This window comes from Solanum pennellii, chromosome 5 (genome assembly GCF_001406875.1).
Source record: "Solanum pennellii chromosome 5, SPENNV200".
In the NCBI taxonomy this organism is placed as follows: domain Eukaryota; kingdom Viridiplantae; phylum Streptophyta; class Magnoliopsida; order Solanales; family Solanaceae; genus Solanum; species Solanum pennellii.
The window spans coordinates 28072459-28095484 of NC_028641.1; the positions used below are offsets into that span (position 1 = coordinate 28072459).

Consider the following 23026-nt stretch of genomic DNA (forward strand, 5'->3'; position numbering starts at 1 on the left):
TGCAATATCACATTTGAGGCATGGAAAGTAGTAAGTGTCTTTTCCAACATGTTCTCATCTTTTATAGTCTCCCCACATAATTTTAATTGAGAGGTTATCCTAAATGCAACAGAGTTATATTCAATTATGGTCTTAAAATTGTGAAACCATAAGTGCATCCACTCATAACGAGCTCTTGGCAATACTATTGTCTTTAGGTGGTCATACCTCCAAATCAGTCACAATTCAAGTGGACCTTTTATCGCCTGATATTCAATCGTCAGGCTGGACACCCTATTTTGACCCTCCACAATATAAATTAATCATCAAGCTTCTTCAGTTTCAAACGATTTAAAATAATTAAATTAATAAAATTTCTATATATATATATATATATATATATATATTGCAAGTTATTTTAACCAGCTTAGTCATTTTTGTCTAATTTTTAGATAATATAGTTGTTTTACATAAGTAGAAATCTAATTATAATATTTTATAAATATCGAAAATCGCCTCGAAAGTTGTTAATTTTAGTAATTATTTAGACTAGTATAATTTTAAGTTATCCAAACTATTTAGTTTATATTTGAGCTAATTATTTTATTTCGTTAAAATTAAGAAGTTCTTTAGTTGATTATATTAATTCGTCCTATTTAGTTAGCCTATTCTAGATTCACTCTGATTAAGTTTTAAACTTAAATTGGCTAATTTGCAATTGATTGATCATTTTGCTAATTCAAAGCCAACTATCTCTTGGCCCCACCCTAACCCTTTTGGGATAAGGCCATTTGGGCCGTTTTCTCTTAGCAATCAGAAGCCCTTTTCTTTATTTATTTCACCATCTAATATGCCGTCCCAGCCCACTCAAATAGTACCCAACTCATCACCAGCCTGCCCATTTTGGCGGCCTGATTTCCCCAGAGCCGGTACCCGAACTCGATCCATTTTTATTTCCCTTTTGTTTTCTTCACGGGAAGGAAGCCCAAAAGAGCACGATAACAGTAGCGCGTACCAGACGACCCCTGCTTTTTACCCTTTCTTCTTCACGTGTAGCAGCAGTGAGTGAATTGCACTAGTGACCCTGTTCATTTCTTCTTCTTCCATCGAAGATCAGACAAGAACTAACCCAGAAAATCGACATAGCTGAGTAACACGTGAACGATTCAAACAAGGCCCATACGCGCTTCACGCAAAAGCAAACCTGAAAAAGCAATAATCCGATACTGCATCCCTCTCAACTCTTACAGTTGCAGTGGCTAGAGGCACGCGAAATCGTCCTTACGGCTTCAAGATGGCGCCGCATGGCACTCCAAGGACGTGAGATGTATCAAAGCCGTCATTTTTCCTTTCCTCATCATGAATAGAGCTAAACTATTAGAAAAGTTTGTTTCTCCAAAACGTTGAAAGAAAGTTTTTAGTTTGAATTTGGGATTTGTGGTAATTTTCCGATTCAATCCCAAGTTCCTATCCATTTTCTTTTGGATTCCCCCCCAAAATCATAACCCTATATCCCCCAATATTGCGGGAGGATTTTGCAGAGTGAGAGAATTTCTTTTTTTTTGGAAGATATAAATAGAAATAGAGTGTTGACTTTTCATTTTGCGAAAATTGTATACCTAAGAAATTTTCTTATTGTTCTTGATTTGGAAGAAAGAAAATTTTTCATCTAAATATGGTGCAAATTTCTGGTTCGGTCGCTCGAAGTCGAAGGTCGATTTTTAGGTCGTGTGCTGATCCCCGGCTCGCCTCGTCCTCAATTTGTTGCACCCAAGAAAGGTAATCCTTCTACCTCGATAAATTTCTCTCCATCGCTTTTGATATTTGTTTCATTGATGTTAAAAATCACTATTAGGTTGGATGTTCGCTGATTCATCATTTTTCTCGGACTGATATTTGTGTCAACATGAAGCATACATTCTTGACTGTTTCCATATGATTAGTTGTAATATTGTTTTTTTAGGGATCTGCCAAGTTTCATGTATAGGATTGTCTCTATTTTCCTTTGCTCAAATGTGTTTGATGTCCCCCTTTCTTGAAACTGATTCTTGAGTATCATCAAATATATATCGCGTCGTCTAGATCACTTTGAGCTTTTGCTATATTACATTTAGTGTCATCATTGTTGAGGCTGCTCTCTTAATATTTGGGTTTTAAGGTTTAAGGAAAATGGTTAATGGACGTGATTTAGTCGCAGGCCTGTTTCTCATCCACTTGTTTCCTTTTCTTAGGTCTATAGATTCTTCCTGGCAGAAGACTTCTTTGTCATTAAAATATGATTGACTGTTTGTTAGCATACTCCCTTCACATTTGAAGTTATTTGTTGATTACTTATTACTTGTTCACCTTAAAATGGTTTCCTGCTAGAATACCATCTATAACTTCCTTTCATGGATTTAATTTTTCTGATTAATGTAAATATTTAACAAATCTTCAAACATGCTTCCTTCCTATTAATAATTCAACGTCAAAGTTCTTTTACTCACTTAAGTATCGATTACCTCCATGCCTGTTTATCTTGTCATTCCAAAAATCTTAGAGACTGTCTGTTAATTTTGTCAATATTGGATTTTATTTTTTTCGTGGGAAGAGCAGTGGCTCTTTATCTTTATTTTTTAATTTTATTATTATTATTTTTTATGATGAGCTACAAGTAAATTAGTCACTACAAGATGGATATCTCATTGCTCAAACCCATTTTGCTTGATTTGTTTGACCGGATCGTGTTTAGTTGTGTTCCCTTTGGGATAACTATTTCATAGTTGATGAATTTTGTTACTGCATAATGTTATGGTCATTTTTATTTTATTTCTATTTATTATTTGGGTGATATTATGAAATATTAATTCTTATCTTTTCTTGATGTCGCTGCATGAACTCGCCAAGTTTTATTGGACTCCTATTTTCCCTTTTTCCGCATTTGAGAGAGATGTAAAGGCTCAATTTCCTTCGTCCAAAATCAGCCAATTACTAGATAGAGGAGCAGGTTATCGAAAATTAGAGTCTGTATACTTAAGTACCTGATAAATCGAAGAAATTGGAAGAAGTTGAAGAGGGTGGACCATAAGGGTCCAAGTTTATTTTCTTAAAATGTTGTATTTTGTTATTTTTGGGCCCAAGCCCATGTAAATTTTCTTTATCATTATTATTTTGCTAGATTTTAGGACAGGCGAAAATTGGGTCTTAGGCCCAAAGAAGTAAAAACTATCACCTTTATTAGTTTAGGACAGTTACAAATCAAAATGGGCCTAAGGCCCAAAAAATAAAATGGGTTCACATACTGATCCAGGCGGACATAAATCGGATTTGGACACAACTGTCTCTCTCTCTTTTACTTAACGCATTTATTTCTTGTCGATATTTGTCGTTAGTTTTAGGTTTGAAACACTCAAATCCCCGCAAGACGTCTTATGATTTAGATATTTTAAAATATCGACTCTTAATAGATTTAAAAAATATAATTTTTATAAGTCAAAGAATTTCACTTAGAAAATAGGCTAATATTTCATCTTATAAGCAATTTCAAATCAATTCGAAATTAATTTGAATATATTTTAGCTAAAGAAGTTAGTTGTCAGAAAATCGTATTAACGAATATTTTAGGTGCCTTAAACACCTTCCTAAAACATAAATAAGAATCCCCAAACCCCCTTAAGGTTTTCAATAGGTTTTCTGTTTAAATCTTTTGAAAACTAAGTTTTCTTAATTTTTCTTTAAAAATTAAGTAGCGACTGTAACAAATCCGAAAACAAATAAAACTAATTTTCCTTTTAAATATAATAGGATGGAGACTCCGCCAGGGATTTGGAGGATTATAACTTTAAAACTAAACTTATTTGTCTATGTGTAATCAACTATTTACTTGTTTGACTTATCGCTTTATTAAACTGTTGCATTTCGTGACATATCACATTCCATCAAAACAACAATTTGTTCTATTTATCACTGAAATGGCAATTATGCAGGTTCGCAGTCGTTCGTTCCTTAACCAAATTTTTGTTTGGGTACCCTGACGAATGTAGTTGGCTACTTGATAGACAACGGTCATTAAGTGTCCCAGCCTAAGTAGTCCGCTTAGGTCACCTATCCACTATAAACAAAACCACTCTTAGTCAAACTAAGATAGAGCATAACCAAATTCCGAAAATTAGCGCATTGGTTTAAAATGAACCAACACCCAATGCGTGTGGGGCCCATTAGATAAACCACCTTGAGTTCAAAGTACCTACGACACGAACAAACGATCATGCTTATGTGTTATTTGAAGGATATTTGCATTGTTTGACAGAATATTGTGTCTTGGGGGATGACATCTAACTTTTTGCATGTTTTTGTCGACGTCAAGTCAATTTCTAAGTTTCAAAATGGTCACCGAGACACTCGATCTTCTTTGTGTATGGTGGAGAAACCTCAAAGACTGTCAAAATAGAGAGATCTCGATTCACTTGGGTCTCCTCCCTTCGATAATGGACTTTAAAGTTTGGCCCGAGTTTATTAAGGTAATCACTCGATTTTGGGACGATAAAAAGATGATTTTCTATTTTGGGGATGTCAAAATAACGGACTTTAGAGGAGATAAAATACTGTTTGGACTCCATCGGAACGTGAAGCAAGAGGAAAAACATCTAAATCATAACATCCTGCTACCGGATAAGCCAACTAGTCTAGAACTGAAGAACGTGTTACTGCTGGTGAACGCGGACTGGTTAGATACTCAAAGTATGCCGGTCATGAGATTCTTTGAATAATGGGGACATGATAGCTATTTCAGAAAATTTCCAAACGAGTTCCATAATCATAGTACTTGGAGACAGACTCAGGCTATCGCGTTCTCCGCATGCCTCTTAGGAACGATGGTATTTCCTCAAGACGAAATGAATGAGATTGACACTCGGGTCTTGATGGTTACTAACACCATTTTCAGAGGGATTGGTAAAGGAGAACAAGTTAAGAAACACTATTATTTTTCCCCAGTTATACTACCCAACATTTATCGATCTCTGAGTTTGTGCAATAATGGATTTCCATATTTTTTAGGGTGAAACATTTTGCTTCAGTGGTTGATCACTGAACATCTGTGTAAGAAAGATAATACTCAAAAATAGGAGTTTTCCAAGCCGACCCAGACGAGTCCCCTTGACAACTACGAGTTTTATCTAAGCATTCGCAAGTTCTCAATTCATACCACGAGGGATGCATGGGCGAAAGTATTTTATGACCTGAAATAAGGAGACACACAGTGGATGTTTCAAGATTTTATGTTAGAGAAATAGTGGTTCGGGGGGCTAAGTGTCCTTTTTTGGTCCTTCCCGGCATTAGGGGGATGCGACCATACAATCCGAGCAGGGTAATGCATCAATTTGGTAGAAGACAAATTTTGCCTATCCAAGGGGATGCTAGCTCCTTCGTTATTGACTACAACGGGTGTAACCATACACCTCTCGCCAAGACCGTTCTCCAGGAATGGGCCAGGCTGGTCAACTTGAAAGAAAGTATGGTTGAAAACAGGTACGAAGCTGGGTATTTTGATGAGTACAAAAGATGGTTACAGGATAATCAGCGTGGCATAATGAACCCGATACCGTACATGGGCCGAGAGATTTAAGATGTCCAAGTAAGGCTGCAAATCCAAACTTACCTCTTCCAACAAGAACGGGACCGAAGAGAACAAGAGTTTCAGCAGAAAGAGCAAGAGTTCCAGCGTAGGGAGCAAGAACACCTATGCAGGGAACATGAGTTCTAATACAAAGAGTTTGAGAGCCAGAGTGCCTTAGCATTTGTCTCACAAAAGTTAACCAATGCAAGGTTCTTCCTAATGCGTCTTGTTTGGACGAATAACTCGACACTCTTGGGGTCGTGCCGCCGTCTTCCAAAGATGTGTTCACTGAACCGTATATGGTGACAAGCAAGTACCTTATCCGCTAAGAAGTAGAAAAAGCAAGAGGATGAACAGGACCTTCAACTTTCTAGTTGTCTTATTCCCCTGTGTGGAATTGATTGTTTATTGTATTTGCAATTTATTCCCCTTCCCGCAAATTGTATCCCGTTTGATTAATACTCTGTAACGAATTCTCTAATAATTTGTGAAGCTTATTTTTGGGGTACAATAATCTGTTTTAAGTGATGCAATACATTCTTCAGATCGCTAGGCCTACCTTTGGCACAAAAGGTTCACATGCATGATTAGGACACGACATATGTGTTTTTTAACTATTTATATTGCTTTGAATGAGGACTTCGCTAGCCCACTTCTTTCCAAAAATTTCCGAAAATATACACAAGTCACTATTACAAAATATCCGACCAAATTTCCCAAGTCTTAAGTTTCCCAACCAAAAAGTAAATTTTGAGCACCCAGATCCTAAACATTACTCTATTGTCTCAAGAATGGTAACTTCACCGCTATGGATAAAGGAAAGAATATCAAGATTGAATCAATAGAAGAGGACTTACAGTTGCTTGAACAGAGGCTCCAAGAGACTATGGAAAAGATATTCGCGATAAAGGTCGCCGCCGCGGCCTTTAAGGCATCAAGAACGCCACTAGATGAGGAGCTGACAGTTAAGATATGGAGACACGCTATGCTGGAGGAAGAGATGGTCGACATACAGAGGATACGCGGAGAATACCCTCCTCTATATAGCACACTCTTTTCCCCTGAGACCACTCTTTTCCCCTGAGAACATTAAGTATGAGGTAATGGAAGAAGATTCTGAAGAGGGGAGGTGTCCATAAACTTTATTTCCAAGCACGTCTGGCAGAAGGGGACCACAAAGTCACTCTCAAAATATATCTTTAGGCACATCGGATCAGTATGGAAGTCATCCCGTGCACCCACATCTATGAGCGTTTTCAGGCTAGGCATATTATGGAACCTAGCAAGAGAATCACCTCCCAAGCGGGATCGGAGGACATCCGCAAAACCTGTGCATATCATCCTACCAGAAGGGACACACGATAAAAGAGTGCGTGGAGTTCGAGACTGCAGCCCACTACATGCTCGATGTCGACATAGCCCCGAACAGGTGGATTTACAACATTATCATTGCATGTGATGAACCAAGGTTCGACATACCGGTCACTGAAAAGATCGAGTTTTGCCATTTCTCCTTCACGCTGTTCAAGAAAAAAAGCGAGAGGTCTACTTACAATTGGTTCGAAAAGGAGTCATTGTCCCTCTTCATAAGAACGTGGAAGTGTTATACTCCCTTGGAAACGAAGTTTGAAAACGTTTCCCCTACAACCAAGACGCTGATCATAGCATTGAAAAATGCCTTGCATTTCACCACGACTTGGAAGCCCTCTTCAACATGGGAAAAATTCAAGTTGAGTTTGTTCCCCGTGACTAATGCTACAACAAGGAGAAGAACGACTGGGATGGAGTCACATTTATCTTTAGGAGCTTTGTTGTTGTTTTTCAAATATCCTTGTACTCGTAATGTTTGAATGAATGAAAACAAATATTTCCTTTTGTATTTGAAGTACGTAGGGCCTGAATTCTCCTTGTGAGATACGTAGGCAACCTCCAAAGGCCCGACCCCTATCTTTCAGAATTTTCATTCTCCCCCTTTCATTCTGTAAGGAAATATGAGGCTCAGAGAAACGGACGTTGAAAGAGATGCAGAAAAGAAGACCTTAGCTCAACGTCATTTAACCTTTCTGAGATAATTCCAATTGAAAACGAGCAAACTTCTGCTTATTCAAAAAAATCAGTTTCCCCTTACTCGTGGGTTAGCATGTCCTCAAACAAAGCAACTTTGTGTGTTTATCTGTTCTCTATGTGATATCTTGCAATATTTATTCCGAACTCAAACTAACAAACTTGCTTTTGAGTTATTTTCCTTCCTTAGATACTTAAAACTGGTCTGTGTCGATAAGCTGACTGATCATCCTTACATCACATGATCTAAAGGCCGTGTAGATTCCTTTACTGGTAAAAGTTCAGATAAAGGAAAACCAATGATGGGGGATAATAATGCAGAAATCAGCTTGACGACGTAATGGTGGCTCAACCTACCATTGTAGATCAAAATGAACTGATCATGCAATTGATGCAGCAAAATCACTAAAATGAGGGTTGAAATGCAGAAGAGACAAGATCTGCCTCCGGCGGGATTTACTACTAATGCTTCGACAGATGGAAGGCATCCGTTGTACTTTCCCTCTTCAAATGTGGAAGAAGCTTAGAATCCACCGTCCACTCCTGCTCAGAATCCCTCAGTTATCGACTTAACCACACAATCCTCAATACGCCTCAGCCTCCTATCAAACTACACACCCTCCTCAAAATAACAATCCTCAAATGCCACTTCCCCCTCAAAATACCAACCACCAAACAACTCCATTCCCAAAAAAACAAAACATATATAACCCTCAAACGCCCCTCCATTACTAAAATCAACACACTAATCCCCAAACATACCCCTAAAATTACCAAAACACCCAAAATGCCCCAAGTCCCTATGTCGCTCCACTGCTTCATCGAAAAACCACTTTCCAAATTCCTGTTCCAAACGAGCACGGTGTTAACGGTTCTGAGCTCGACCATTACGAAGAGCAGGAAAGAGAGTGGAGGTTGAAAGAAGAAGCTGCTAAGTTAGATGTAAAAGAGAATATACGAAAGGCAATGAATGAGCTACAATGCCTTCTTGAGGTCGCCGGTTTCAACTAAGAGGACTTATGCATTCATCCAAATTTGGACCTCCCAGAAGGGTTCAAAGTGCCGAAATTAAACATATTTAGAGGAATAGGGAACCCCTTAGCGCATCTATGGGCCTACTCTGACCAGCTCGTGGGAGTTGGGAGAGATGAAGCTGTATTGATGCATCTCTTTAGCCGAAGTCTGAGTGGAGAGGCTCTGGGGTGGTTCACATCACACGAAACAAGACAGTGGCCTATCTGGAATGCCCTGGATAAGGAATTCATTGAACGATTTGCTTGCAACGTGGAGATTGTCCCTAATCGCTATTCCATAGAAAAGATGAAGCAGAAAACTAATGAGAGTTTAGGGAGTTTTCGTACAGATGGCGAAAGGAGGCAACCAGAGTTCGACCACCTATGTCTGAAAAGGAAATTGCTGAAGTGTTTGTGCGGGTTCTGGAACCCGAGTACTATAATAGAATCATTTTGCTCGTTGGAGAAAGGTTTTTTGAGATAGTCAAGGTAGGTGAGACTATCGAAGATGGATTAAAAATCGGGATGATTGCTCGTGTTGCAGCATCACCCAAATCATCGGGTTTGTCAAAAAAGAAGAGAGAAGATGTGTCACTTGTCTATTATGAGGGAAGAAGACCCCAAGAATATCATCATCATACCAAGGTTGTTCTCGACCTTCACAGAGTCCATAACAGGCTTGCTACACAGAATCCGATTACCAAAATACCCCCCCTCCCAATTATCAAGCTCCACCTCCCATATACTAAAATTCCCCTCCGTCTTACCAAACTCCCCCTCATCATTACCAAAGTGTCGCTCTCAACTATGCCAACGTGCAATCAACTTACCGAGCGTCTCCCCCAGTATATCAAAGTTTTCCAAAATACCCCTCCGAACTAGCAAGCTCCATTGCCAAATTACCATACTAATGCCTACCCAAGATATCAATCTCCCCATCCTAATGTCCAAAATTATCGTCTGATGGCTCATCCTCAGCAAGGAAACTAAGATCCTCCTCGTCCCAGATTCAAGAAAAAACCTGCCAGAATTTATACTTCACTTGCCGAAAGCCGAACAAAGTTGTACGAGCGATTAACTGCTGCAGGTTATATCTATCTAATGGGGCCCAAGCTAGTGGACAGTAGCTCCAGATTTTACAAACTTGACCAGAAGTGTGCATACCACTCCAACAGCATTTGACATGATACTTAGGATTATATTAACCTCAAGTACAAAATCCAGGATTTGATCGACCAGAAGATGGTCTCCCTCCAGACAGTCTTGCCCAACGTCAACAATATTCCTTTGACAAATCATGGGGGCATCAATATCAATATCATAGAGACAGATGACGATTGATGCGCGACAAAGATGATAGTTCCTATTGTTCAAAATGAACTAGAAAGGCTTGTAGCTTCATTGAGCATCAAGGAGAAGAAAGAGTTTGTGTTTGTGACACCCGAGAAGGTTGTTTCCTTGGTGCCAATAGAAACTCCTGTTCGACAAAGGTTCGTGATCGAAACTTCTTTTGCTCACGGTATGACGAGGTCTGGTAGATGTTATACGCCGAAATAGTTGGCTCACGGAGGAAAAAAGAAGGATAAGGCAAAGAGGCCAATAAGTGAAGTTTAAGCTGAAGAGTTCTGGAGAAAAATGCAGCCTAAAGACTATTTGATCGTGAAGCATTTAGAGAACCCCAACTCAGATTTCTGTGTGGGCCCTATTGATGAGTTCGCAGCTGCATAGGCAAGCCTTGATAAAATCTTTTGATGACACGTATGTGCCTGTGGGAATAAGTAGTGACAATGTAGCAACCATGATTAATGAGGTCATCCATGAACATCGAATCAGCTTCTGTGATGAAGAGTTGCCCTTCGAAGGGAGGATGCATAACAAAGATTTACATGTCACCATTCTGTGTCGAGACAAGGTCATAAATTGTTATTTGGTTGATGATGGATCTGGTCTTTACGTTTGCCCGCTATCGACTCTGAGGCAGTTAAAGTTTGACTTGGGGAAGCTTTAACAGAACCAAGTCAGTGTGAGAGCCTTCAATAGGGTGCAAAGGGATACATTGCGGCAGTAAAATTGGTCATTGAGATGGGTCCTGCAGATTTCAATAAGGAATTTCAGGTGTTGGATATCAACACTAGCTACAACCTTCTTTTGGGAAGGTCGTTCTTCCACATGGCTGTGGTTGTGCCTTCTACCCTTCACTAGCTGATGAAGTTTGTATAGAAGGAGCAAGAATTTGTCATCCGTGGTGAAGGAAGACATTCTGATGGGTATGCATCGATCGTCGATGAAGTGTCCTGAGGTTGTGATTTCTACACGGTGGAGCTGAAAATGCCACCGGTGATGATTTGGCTTCGCAGCCCCCTATGCGCTCTGTATACAAGATGATTGCTACGGTGATGCTCCAAAATGGATTCGATCCAGGTTTTGGATTGGGAAGGAATTTTTAGGAATTGTCGAGCCTATTCAAGTTCCCGCCAAGGGAGCAAGGTTTGGTATGGGGTACGTCCCCAAAGATGATGAGGCAACGATGAAGAACAAGAATGGTGATGAAGCATTGTCCAGGCCAATCCCTCATTTGTACCAGTCATTTTCAGTTCGAAAGTATGCCGATCGTGATGGCCTTTGGGGAAGGAATCTGGGGACTTTTTGAAGAGATTGACGCTGTCATAGAGAACTCGGTCGTGCTAGCTGGTATCCGCGATGCTGAGCCTGGAGAGTAGATATAAAATTGGACCTCCACGCTAATCTTGATTCTCCGAACATCTTGGTAGAAGGAAATTTTTATGCCCATTTTAAAAAATAGCGGTAGTCCGAAAGAGGCCCGAGACCCGTCCTTTTACAATTTTCTTTAATTGTTTGAATTTTGAAATTCCCTCGTAATGTTTAAAAAGGCAACATGACCCTTCGCCATGGCCAAAGTTTGCATTGTTTTCCAATTTGGTGAAAGCCTCTTTATTTAAGAACTTATCTATTTACTTACTTGCTATTAATTTTTCTCTAACTTCGTCTGTTTATGATTTCAATAATATTAATTTTAAACTTGCCAATGTCATGTCATGTAACGAGCCCAACGAACAAAATGAGGCAGGTGATGACGATACCAGAATATGTTGCTGAGGAATTTCAGCAATTTGAGAATCAACATAAGCCGAATTTAGAAGAAACTGAGATTGTGAATCTAGGAGACGAAGAGTGCATCAATGAGGTCAAAATTAGTGTCTATCTGAATGAATCCCAAAGAAGGGAGTTGATTCATTTGCTTACTGAGTACATTGATGTATTTGTCTGGGTTTACAGCGACATGCTAGGACTGAGTACAAATGTGGTGTCTCACAAGTTGCCGATTAATTCGGGATTCAGCCCAATGAAACAGAAGGCTCTGAAGTTCAAGCCTGAGTTAAGTATAAGATTAAAAAAGAGATCACCAAACAAATCGAGTCTCGGTTAGTGGAAGTGACGCAACATCCAACTTGGTTGACCAATGTTGTTCCGGTCGCAAGAAAGATGGGAAGGTCATAATTTGTGTTGATTACAAGGATCTCAACAAAGCAACCCCAAAAGACAATTTTCCGTTGCCGAACATTCACATTCTGATTGATAACTGTGCTAAGCATGAAATGCAGTTGTTTGTGGATTGTTACGCAGGTTATCATCAGATACTAATGGATGAAGAAGATGTAAGAAATACAACTTTTATTATGCCTTGGGGTGTATATCATTATAGGGTGATGTCATTTGGTCTCAAAAATGTTGGTGCTACTTATATGAGGGCTATGACAACCATATTTCATGACATGATCCACAAGAAGATTAAGGTGTACGTTGATGACGTCATAATCTAGTCCCCGCGAGAGTTCAGACCACTTGAGGCATTTAAGGAAGTTCTTTGATCGTTTGCGTCATTCAACTTGAAGTTAAATTACTCCAAATGCGCTTTTGGGGTGCCAGTCGGCAAGTTGTTGGGATTCATAGTCAGCAAAAGAGGCATTGTGCTCAACCCTTCTAAAATCAAGGCAATTCAAGAGTTACCTCCTCCAAAGACGATGAAAGAAGTGATGAGTTTCTTAGGGAGGTTGAACTACATTAGTCGATTCATAGCTCAATCAACTGTGGTCTGTGATCCTATCTTCAAGCTGTTGAAAAAAGATGCTTTGACAAAGTGGACCGAAGAATGTTAGACTGCTTTCGATGCCACCCAGAATTATTTGTCTAATCCACCAGTGTTGGTAACCTCTAAGAGAAGGCATCCCATTGTTGCTATATTTGTCTGTCTCAGATAAAGCATTGGGATGCTTACTTGGTCAACATGACGAGACAAAAAAGAAAGAGCGAGCTATTTATTACATAAGCAAGAAGTTCACTTCTTACGAGTCTCGTTACACTCTTTTGGAAAGAACATGTTGTGATTTAACTATTTTGGAAATTGAGACATTATTTGTCTTCTTATACCACATACCTCACTTCCAGGATGGACCCATTGAAGTATATTTTCCATAAGGCGATGCTGATCAGAAAGTTGGCTAAATGACAAATGCTTTTGCGTGAATTTGATATTGTGTATGTGACTCAAAAGGCGATAAAAGCACAAGCCTTGGCTGATCATCTGGCAGAGAATCTTGTCGACAAAGAGTATGAACCGTTGAAAACATATTTTCACGATGAATATGTATCGTTTGTAGGTGAAGATATTTCTGAAACATACCTAGGTTGGAGAGTATTCTTTGATAGAGCGGCAAATCACCAAGGAAGATGTATTAGAGCGGTTTTAGTGTCAGAATTTGGCCAGCATTATCCTATGTCGGCCAAACTTCTATTTAATTGCACGAACAACATGGCTGAATATGAAGCTTGCATTCTTGGGTTGAAGATGGACATTAACATGAATGTTCACGAGTTTTTGGTTATTGGAGATTCAGATTTGTTGATTCATCAGGTTCAAGGAGAATGGGACTTGAAAGACCCAAAAATGACACCGTACGTGTAGTATATACAGAAGTTGTGTAAAAGATTTCGCAAGATTGAATTCAAACACACTCCCAGAACACATAATGAGTTAGCCGATGTTCTCGCCACCATCTCTTCAATGATTAAACATCCAGATACTAATTATATTGATCCTTTGGATGTAGAGCTCAAAGAACATGTAGTCCATTGTTCACAAGTTGAAGTGGAACCAGATGGTTTGCCATGGTATTTTGATATCCATTGTTCACAAGTTGAAGTGGAACCAGATGGTTTGCCATGGTATTTTGATATCAATAATTATTTAGAAACCAGGACTTATCCTGAGAATGCGACGTTCAACTAAAAGAAGTTGATACGTCGTATGACTCTCAATTTCTTTCTATGTGAGGAAATCATTTATAGGAGGACTCCTGATTTAGGTCTTCTCAGATGTGTTGATGCTATCGAAGATGCGATGCTTTTTGAACAAATACATGTTGGAGTCTGTGGTATGCACATGAATGGACTCACTCTAGCAAGGAAGATCCTACAAATCAGTTATTTCTGGATGACTATAGAGCATGATTGTGGCAAGTTTGTGAAGAAATGTCATAAATGTCAAGTACACGGTGATTTGGTTCGAGTGTCGCCTCACGAACTCAATGCTATGAGTTCACCTTGGACCTTTGTTGCTTAGGTCATGGATTTCATCGGTCCAATAGATCCATCCGACTCTAACGGACACAAATGTATTTTGGTTGCCATTGACTACATCACCAAGTGGGTGGAAGCAGCTTCGTACAAATCGGTGACTAAGAAAGTTGTAGTCGATTTTGTTCGCAATAATTTAATATGCAGGTTTGGAGTACCGGAATCCATCATTACAGATAATGGAGAAAATCTCAAGAGTTACTTGATGAGAGATATATGTGAGCAGTTTAAAATTACTCACCTAAACTCAGCCGCTTATCGTCCTCAAATGAATGGAGCTGTAGAGGCTGCCAATAAGAATATCAAGAAGATTTTGAGAAAAATGATTGAAAATCACCGAGGTTGGCATAAAATGTTGCCATATGCTTTGTTGGTACAAAATGACCGTCATAACATTGATTGTAGCTACCTCATACTTGCTGGTGTACGGAACAGAAGCACTCATCCCTAATGAAGTTGAGATACCTTCCTTGAGAATAATTCAAGAAGCTGATTAAGTAACAATGAATGGGTCCGTAAGCAAATTGATCTAATAACATTGATCAATTAGAAGAGGATGGTTGCCGTTTGTCACGGTCAACAATATCGTGCTTTCCACAAGATAGTTAGAACCATAATTTTTGAAATCGGTCAGTTGGTCCTTAAACACATTTTTCCTCATTAGGATGAGTAGAAAGGAAATTTGCGCCAAACTAGAAAGGACCTTACATGGTTCGCAAAGCATTATCTAGAGATGCTTTGATCCTATCGGAGATGGATGGTACCGCATGGCCAAAACCGATCAACTCTGATGTTGTTAAGAGATATTATGTGTGAAGCTTTAGTTTGTATTCCTGTCATTTCCTTGTAATTGTTCTATTTTCTTGTATTCGCTTTGTTTAAAATTTAATCCCTCTTGTAATGAAATACGTCTGACCTGAATTCTCGAGAATGAGATACGTAGGCGGCCTATATCGGCCTCGGTCGATTTCTTTGTAAATTTCTTATTTTGTTAACCTTTTAGGGGAAACTACATTTGACCTGATTCCTACCTCAACGGGATACGTAGGAGCCACAAGGGTTCGGTCCTATCTCTCGTAAGATTTCTATTTTTCCTTTATAATAGAAACTGGGACAGAATTTGTGAGAGGGGCTCAAAAATTCTCGAGAAAAAGATTTTTCCTCAACAAAGCAAGACTTAAGTTACTGTGAGATTAGCAAATGGGACAGAAGTTTTGAGAGGATCTCGAAAATTGCATGATTTGCTCATCAACATTTTAAGATAAGTCAAGACGCTTAACTGGGACAGAAATTTTGATGATGGCCTCAAAATTTCGATATAGGTTTATCGGTAGTATAAAGCAACCTGAATGTTTTTTGGCAAATAATCAGATAAATCTCCAAGCATCAGACTCAAAGATGTTTGCTAGGCCTAACGTGACGTGATATTTTGCAGTGACCTTTTCCAAATACTACTTTGAAAAGCTATTTTTCATAAAAATTTTCCTTTATATTTTATCTATTCGTGTATGAAATATTTTGTCTTATATATCAAGAGTTGAGAGATCAAAAAAATCAACCGAAGATAATAGTATACAACCGAAGAGATCGACATAGATCAGTTCATTTTAAAAACTAACAATTTTTCTGCGGATACAGGATTATAGGTTTACCTCAAAATCACTAGGTTTCTCCATTCAAGGAGTACAGAGAAGTCAAGTGGCAAAGAGCTCCCCAAAACTGACAATTTTTCTTTGGGTGCTAGAAATATTTTATGCTGCTTACATCAAAAACCTGAGAACTGAATAAAATTATTTCATTCAATTCCCAACGACATGAAGTCTATAATGAAAGTCCAACTATTTTCAAAGATGAGTCAAATGAAAACCCCGAGAAAGACATTTTACGATTTTTCGTCAAGGACGTCATCTGCATCATATTATCAGACATGATAGTGTTACTACCCGTAAGGTCATTTTATTCGTATGATTGATTTATTATACACTAGGGTCATTTCACCGTATTGTCAATTGAGACAATATCACTATCCAGAAGGCACCTAGAAGGTCACTATGTTGCTTGGTTGAAGCACTTTTTTCATTTGGTACCAAGGATGGAATCAAGAGAAGATACTCATGCATTGCTGAAAATGCCATGCATCGTGAGAAGTTATTCATGCATCTCGGAAAGTCATGCATTGCGAGAAGATATTCATGCATTGCGAGAAAAGTTTTGCATCACGAGAAGATATTCATGCATTGTGGGAAAATGTCATGCATCGCGGGAAGAAGTCATGCATTGTAAGAGAAAGTTCATGCATCGCGGAAAAGTCATGCATTGCAAGAGGAAATTCATGCATCGCGGGGAAGTCATGCATTGCAAGAGAAAATTCATGCATCGCGGGAAATTCATGCATTGCAGAGAAGAATTCATGTGTTGCAAGAGAAAAGAAGTCATGCATTACAAGAGAAAATTCATGCATCGCGGAAAAATTCATGCATTGCGGAGAAGAATTCATGCGTTGCAAGAGAAAAGAAGCCATGCATTGCAAGAGAAAATTCATGCATCGCAAGAAAACCATGCATTGCAAGAGAAAATTCATGCACCACGGGGAAAATCATACATTGCAAGAAAAGGAATTCATGCATTGCAAGAGAAAAGAAGCCATGTATTGCAAGAGAAAAATCATGCATTGCAATAAAAGGAATTTATGCATTGCAAGAGAAAAGAAGTCATGCATTGCAAGAGAAAATTCATGCATTGCAAGAGGAAATTCATGCATCCCGGGAAAAGATCCATGCAAAGCAGGAAAAGAGTAGTGCACTGCAAGAGAAATATTTACCTATCATAGAAAAATCGATAGCGATTGCATCATTTTCTTTGCAAAAGTGACATCAAGCGAACCATTAAAATGACATGGACAACGACATCAAAGGAACTGTCGACATATTGCATCATCCTTTTATTACTTCGACGTCAAATGAAGAGTACATTGAAGATTATATCGCAAATATAAGACACGAGCTTTGTTTGATTTACGTCATATCTAAATGGAGTTGACATCAAATGTTGAAGGAGAGCAATTAAGTGTCGACACGGTACAAGACACTATCTCCCTTTTGAATTGCAATTTTATGCTAATGAGTTTTATCTTAGTCTTTGTCGAGAGCATCCGACATGATGTTCTCCAAAACAAACCACAGGTGCGGACGACATCAAAATGGATGCAGCACAACGTGAAACATTTTCTTAGCAGCGAACTGGGACATAGTCCAAGAGGGGTATCAAACTCTTAGGACACAAGCAGAGGAGCGACTTCCACCACAATCAAACCATACCCCTATCATAAGGAATGTGGGTTTTTCTTTAGATTTCTTTGTTTCAGTTTTGCATCCGGAAATTTTGGCCTCTGCCGGAAGCAAGTTTCTAATCCGAGTAACAATGCACCAAGAGCTTTGGAAATTATGTCCCTGTAAGTTCTTAATGATGGGTGTGAAGTGAACCACATTCATGGCTAAAAGGTTACAATCATCCTTTTCATCAATTTAACTGTCACTAATTATTTTATTTCGTTAAAATTAAGAAGTTCAATAGTTGATTATATAAATTCTTCCTATTTAGTTAGCCGATTCTAGATTCACTTTGATTAAGTTATAAACTTAAATTTGCTAATACGCAATCGATTGATCATTTTGCTAATTCAAAGCCAACCATCTCTTGGCCCCACCCTAAACCTTTTGGGATAAGGCCATTTGGGCTGTTTTCACTTAGCAATTGAAGCTCTTTTCTTTATTTATTTCACCATCAAATATGTCGTCCCAGCCCACTCCAACAGTACCCGACACATCACCAACCTGCCCATTTCGGTGACCCAATTTCTCCAGAGACAATACCCGAACTATAACCATTTTCATTTCCCTTTTCTCTTCTTCACGCGAAGGAAACCCAAAAGAGCATGATATACCGTAGTTTCACGGTATTTTTAATGCTTTTTCCTTAAGTTTAGTGTGTGTCCAAAAGCCTTTTTGTATTATTTTTATGTAAGTTTCTCTTTATTTGCAGGAAATATGTCCAAAGATGAACTAGGAAGTTTTTGAGCAAGAAATGCAGAAAAGTTACCACCTACGGGGCTTGTGACGGTCCGTCGAGCTTGTGACGGTCCGTAGGCGGCATCGTAGTGAAGCTGCTAAAGGAAGATGGGGAAGTCTGACCTAAGTGTGGGATTACGAAGTTCATGACGGACCGTCATAGCCACAACGGTCCGTCCTGCTGGTTCGTCGTGATGATCAGAGAGTAGTCCCAGTACCCAAATTCTAAGAAGTTTAAGTGTTATGGAACGGAGACCCGCGACGGACCGTCGTGCTTGGAACGGTCCGTCATACCTGTCCGTCGAGGGTAATGAAGAAAGCAGCAGAAGGATTTGTAAAGTATAGGATGATGGAGGCCATGACGGCCCATCGTGACCACGACGGCCCGTCACGAGGTCCGTCGACTCGGACGCGTTTTGACAGATTTTCAGCAATTAAGTCCTTCTTTTATTAGGTTTTTGTTTTTTATAAATAGTTGGAAAAACCTCGTTTTTGGGGTTAGACTCTTTGTTAGTTTGACTCTTTGTTAGTTAGACTCTTTGTTAGTAGACTCTTTGTTATTAGACTTTTTGATTGTTAGACTTTTGGAGAATCTTTAGTCCTCGATTAATTTCAGTAATTGAGACACTTTTTTTGGAATTGATTGTTGGTGCATTTGTTGATTAATCAAGTGAATTGCTGGATTTTATTCTTTCTCATTGAAGTAAGTGCATGAATTCTTATATTACATATATGAATATTGTGATTATGACTGTGGGTAACTAAACTCCATAACTAGGGTTGTGGGAACCATGAGTGAATAATGAGGTAAAACCTAACTGAAATAACAATTCTAGAATAGTGTTTTGCATGTATTGATAATTCTTTCGGTTAGAAGTCTTTTTAACGGATGGCCAACGTTAGAACTCGCCTTAATGCTACTTGCCGGACCAAGGAGGTAGATAATAGGAAAAGAATTATCAACATAGATTTAGTATATACTATCTAATAGGCTAGTGTTGATTGGTACGAGGTAATAACTTAGTCAAATATCGAATACAATGCTTAATATGAGGTAAAGGTAAGAGTTAGTAAAGCAACACACGTAGCCGGACCAAGGTGCGGAGTGAAATTTTCTAGATGCCGGACCAAGAATTTAGAAATACATAACTTATCACTTTGCACGCAAGATACTAGGAAAGAATTGTTATAGTTAGAATTATCAAGTTAGGAACCTGTGGGGAACACGTAAACCCTAGTTACTTTTATTAATTAATTAAACTCCAATATTTGATTCTGTTAGTTGGTTACTTTAATTTAGTTAGTTATTTTTCATTCATTTAGAAATAAAAACCCCCCATTTATTGTCTTTTGTTTTCTAAGGAAATAATTGACTAAATAATAGTAATAATAGATTAAAGTTAAGTCTGAACTATTTTCCTCGTGGGAACGATCTCAACCTCATTAGTTGGGTTCTTTACTTGATACAATCACTTTACTTCTTATTTGAGAAGTAAGTTTGAGCGTATCAGAGCACGACAATAGTAACACGTATCAAAAGACCCCTACTTATTTCTCTTTCTTCTTTACGTGTAGTAGCAACGAGTGAATTGCACTAGAGACCCCATTCGTTTCTTCTTCCAGCGAAGATCAATCACGAACTAGACTAGAAAATCGACATAGCTGAGAAGCGCATGAACGATGTGAACAAAGCCCATACATGCTTCACGCGAAAGAAAACCTGAAAAAGCAGTAAGCTGGTACCTGCACATTTTGTCCTCTTCATCCCGTCCCACTCAACTCTTACGGTTGCAGCGGCTAAAGGCACACGAAATCGTCCTTGCGGCTTCAAGATGGCACCGCGGGGCACTCCAAGGATGTGAGATGCACCAAATTCGTCCTTTTTCCTTTCCTCATCCAGAATAGAGCTAAACCGTCAGAAAAGTTTGTCTCTCCAAAATGGTGAAAGAAATTTTTTAGTTTCAATTTAGGATTTGTGGTTATTTTTCAATCAAGTTCCTATCCTTTTTATTTTGGATTCCCCCCAAAATTGTAAACCTAAATTCCCCCTCTATATATATTCTCTTAGTGTTCAATATTGGGGGAGGATCTTGAAGAGTGAGAGAATTTTTTTTGGAAGATAAGAATATAATAGAAGCAGAGTGTTGACTTTTCCTTTTGCAAAAATTGTATACTTAAGAAATTTTCTTACTGTTCTTGATTTGGAAGAAAGAAAATTTTTCATCTAAAGTTGGTGCAAATTTCTGATTCGGTCTCTCGAAGTCGAAGGTCGACTTTTAGGTCGTGTGTGTGGTCGTTGATCCCCTGCTCGCCCCGTCCTCAGTTCGTTGCACCCAAGAAAGGTAATCCGCCTACCCCGATAAATTTTTCTCCATCGTTTCTGATATTTATTTCTTTGATGTTAAAAATCACTATTAGGTTAGCTGTTCGCTGATTGATCTTTTTTTTTTGGATTGATATTTGTCTCAACATGAAGCATACATTCTTGATTATTTCCAAAGGATTAGTTGTAATATTGTTTTTTTAGGGATCTGCCAAGTTTCATGTATAGGATTGTCTCTATTTTCCTTTGCTCAAATGTGTTTGATGTCCCCCTTTCTTGAAACCGGTTCTTGAGTATCATCAAGTATGTATCACGTCATCTAGACTGCTTTGAGCTTCAACTATATTACGTTTAGGGTCATCATTGTTGAGGCTTCTCTCTTAATGTTTGGGTTTTGAGGTTTAACGAAAATGGTTAATGGACTTGGTTTAGTTGCATGCCTGTTTCTCATTAACTTGTTTCCTTTTCTTAGGTCTATAGATTCTTCCTGACAGAAGACTTCTTTGTCATTAAAACATGATTGACCTTTTGTTAGCATACTCCCTTCACATTTGAAGTTATTTATTGATTACTCATTGTTTTTTCACCTTAAAATGATTTCCTGCTAGAATACCATCTACAACTTCCTTTCATGGATTTTATTTTTCTGATTATGTAAATATTTCACAAATCTTCAAATATGCTTCCTTCCTATTAATAATTCAACATCCAAGTTCTGTTGCTCACTTAAGTGTCGATTACCTACATGCCCGTTTATCTTGTCATTCAGGAAATCTTAAAGTCTGACTGTTAATTATGTCAATAGTCGATTTTATTTTTTTCCTGGGAAGAGTAGTGGCTATTTATTTTTATTTTTTTATTTTATTTTTTGTTTTTTATTTTTTTTTATGAAGAGCTACAAGTAGATTATTCACTGCAAGATGGATGAGATATCTCATTGCTCAAACCCATTTTGTTTGATTTGTTTGATCGGATCGTGTTTAGTTGTGTTCCCTTTCGGATACTATTTCATAGTTGATGAATTTTGTTATTGCTTAATGTTATGGTTATTTTTATTTTATTTCTATTTATTATTTGAGTGATATTATGAAATACTAATTCTTATATTTTCTTGATGTTGCTGCATGAACTCTCCGAGTTTTATTGGACTCCTATTTTCCCTTTTTCTGCATTTCGAGAGAGTTGTAAAGGCTCAATTTCCTTCGTTCACAATCAGTCAATTACTAGATAGAGGAGCAGGTTATCAGAAAGTAGAGTCTGTATACTTAAGTACCTGATAAATCGAAGGATTTGGAAGAAGTTGAAGATGGTAGACCATAAGGGTCCAAATTTATTTTCTTAAAATGTTGTATTTTGTTATTTTCGGGCCCAAGCCTATGTAATTTTTTTTTTATTATTTTGCTAGATTTTACAGGTGAAAAGTTGGGTCTTAGGCCCAAAGAAGTAAAATTATCACCTTGATTAGTTTAGGACAGGTACAAATCAAAATGGGCCTACGGCCCAAACAACAAAATGGGTCCAAATAAACGGTCCATGCGGACAGAAATCGGATTTGGACCCAACTCTCTCCCTCTCTCTCTTTTACTTACCGCATTTATTTCTTGTCGATATTTATCGTTAGTTTTAAGGTTGAAACACTCAAATCCCCGCAAGACGCCTTATGTTTTAGATATTTAAAACTATCCACTCTTTACAGATTTAAAAAAATATAATTTTTATAAGTCAAATAATTTCATTTAGAAAATAGGCTAATCTTTCATCTTTTAAGAAATTCCAAATCAATTCGAATTAATTTGAAGATATTTTAGCTAAAAAATTTAGTTTCCAGAAAAAAATCGTATTAAAGGATATTTTAGGTGTCGTAAACACCTTCCTAAAATATTAATAAGAATCCCCGGACCCCCTTAAGGTTTTCTATCGGTTTTCTGTTTAAATCTTTTGAAAACTAAGTTTTCTATATTTTTCTTTAAAAATTAAAAGAAGACTCTAACAAAATCCGAAAACTAATAAAAATATTTTTCCTTTTTAAATAAAACACGAATGACAATTCTCTTATGTCTAAACTAAATTTACTCAAGCGACAAAAACTTTTAAAAATTTGTTTATAACTACTTATTAAACACTATAAAAAAAATTAATTACATTAATTAAACAGTTTCAAACAAGAAAATCTCACAATTTGGAAAGGTATCCCAGGGTTGTAGCATAGATCGATCTCTGGTATAGTATTGATTTATCCTATTATTCAATGGGTTAACCTTATTATGGATTTGTAAGGTTCATTTTATGATCACGATCTTCTGACCTCTAATCGCCTACCACTATTGAC

General features: G+C 38.0%; 1 protein-coding gene across 1 annotated transcript; it reads left to right on the plus strand.

Moving 5' to 3' along the window:
- Positions 1–11743: 11743 nt before the first annotated feature.
- Positions 11744–14758, plus strand: LOC107019409. Its single transcript, XM_015219919.1, has 6 exons — positions 11744–12095; positions 12298–12329; positions 13226–13572; positions 13693–13896; positions 14020–14218; positions 14294–14758. Exons 1-6 carry the CDS (start codon positions 11744–11746, stop codon positions 14756–14758), a joined length of 1599 nt encoding a protein of 532 aa, XP_015075405.1.
- The last annotated feature ends 8268 nt before the right edge of the window (positions 14759–23026 follow it).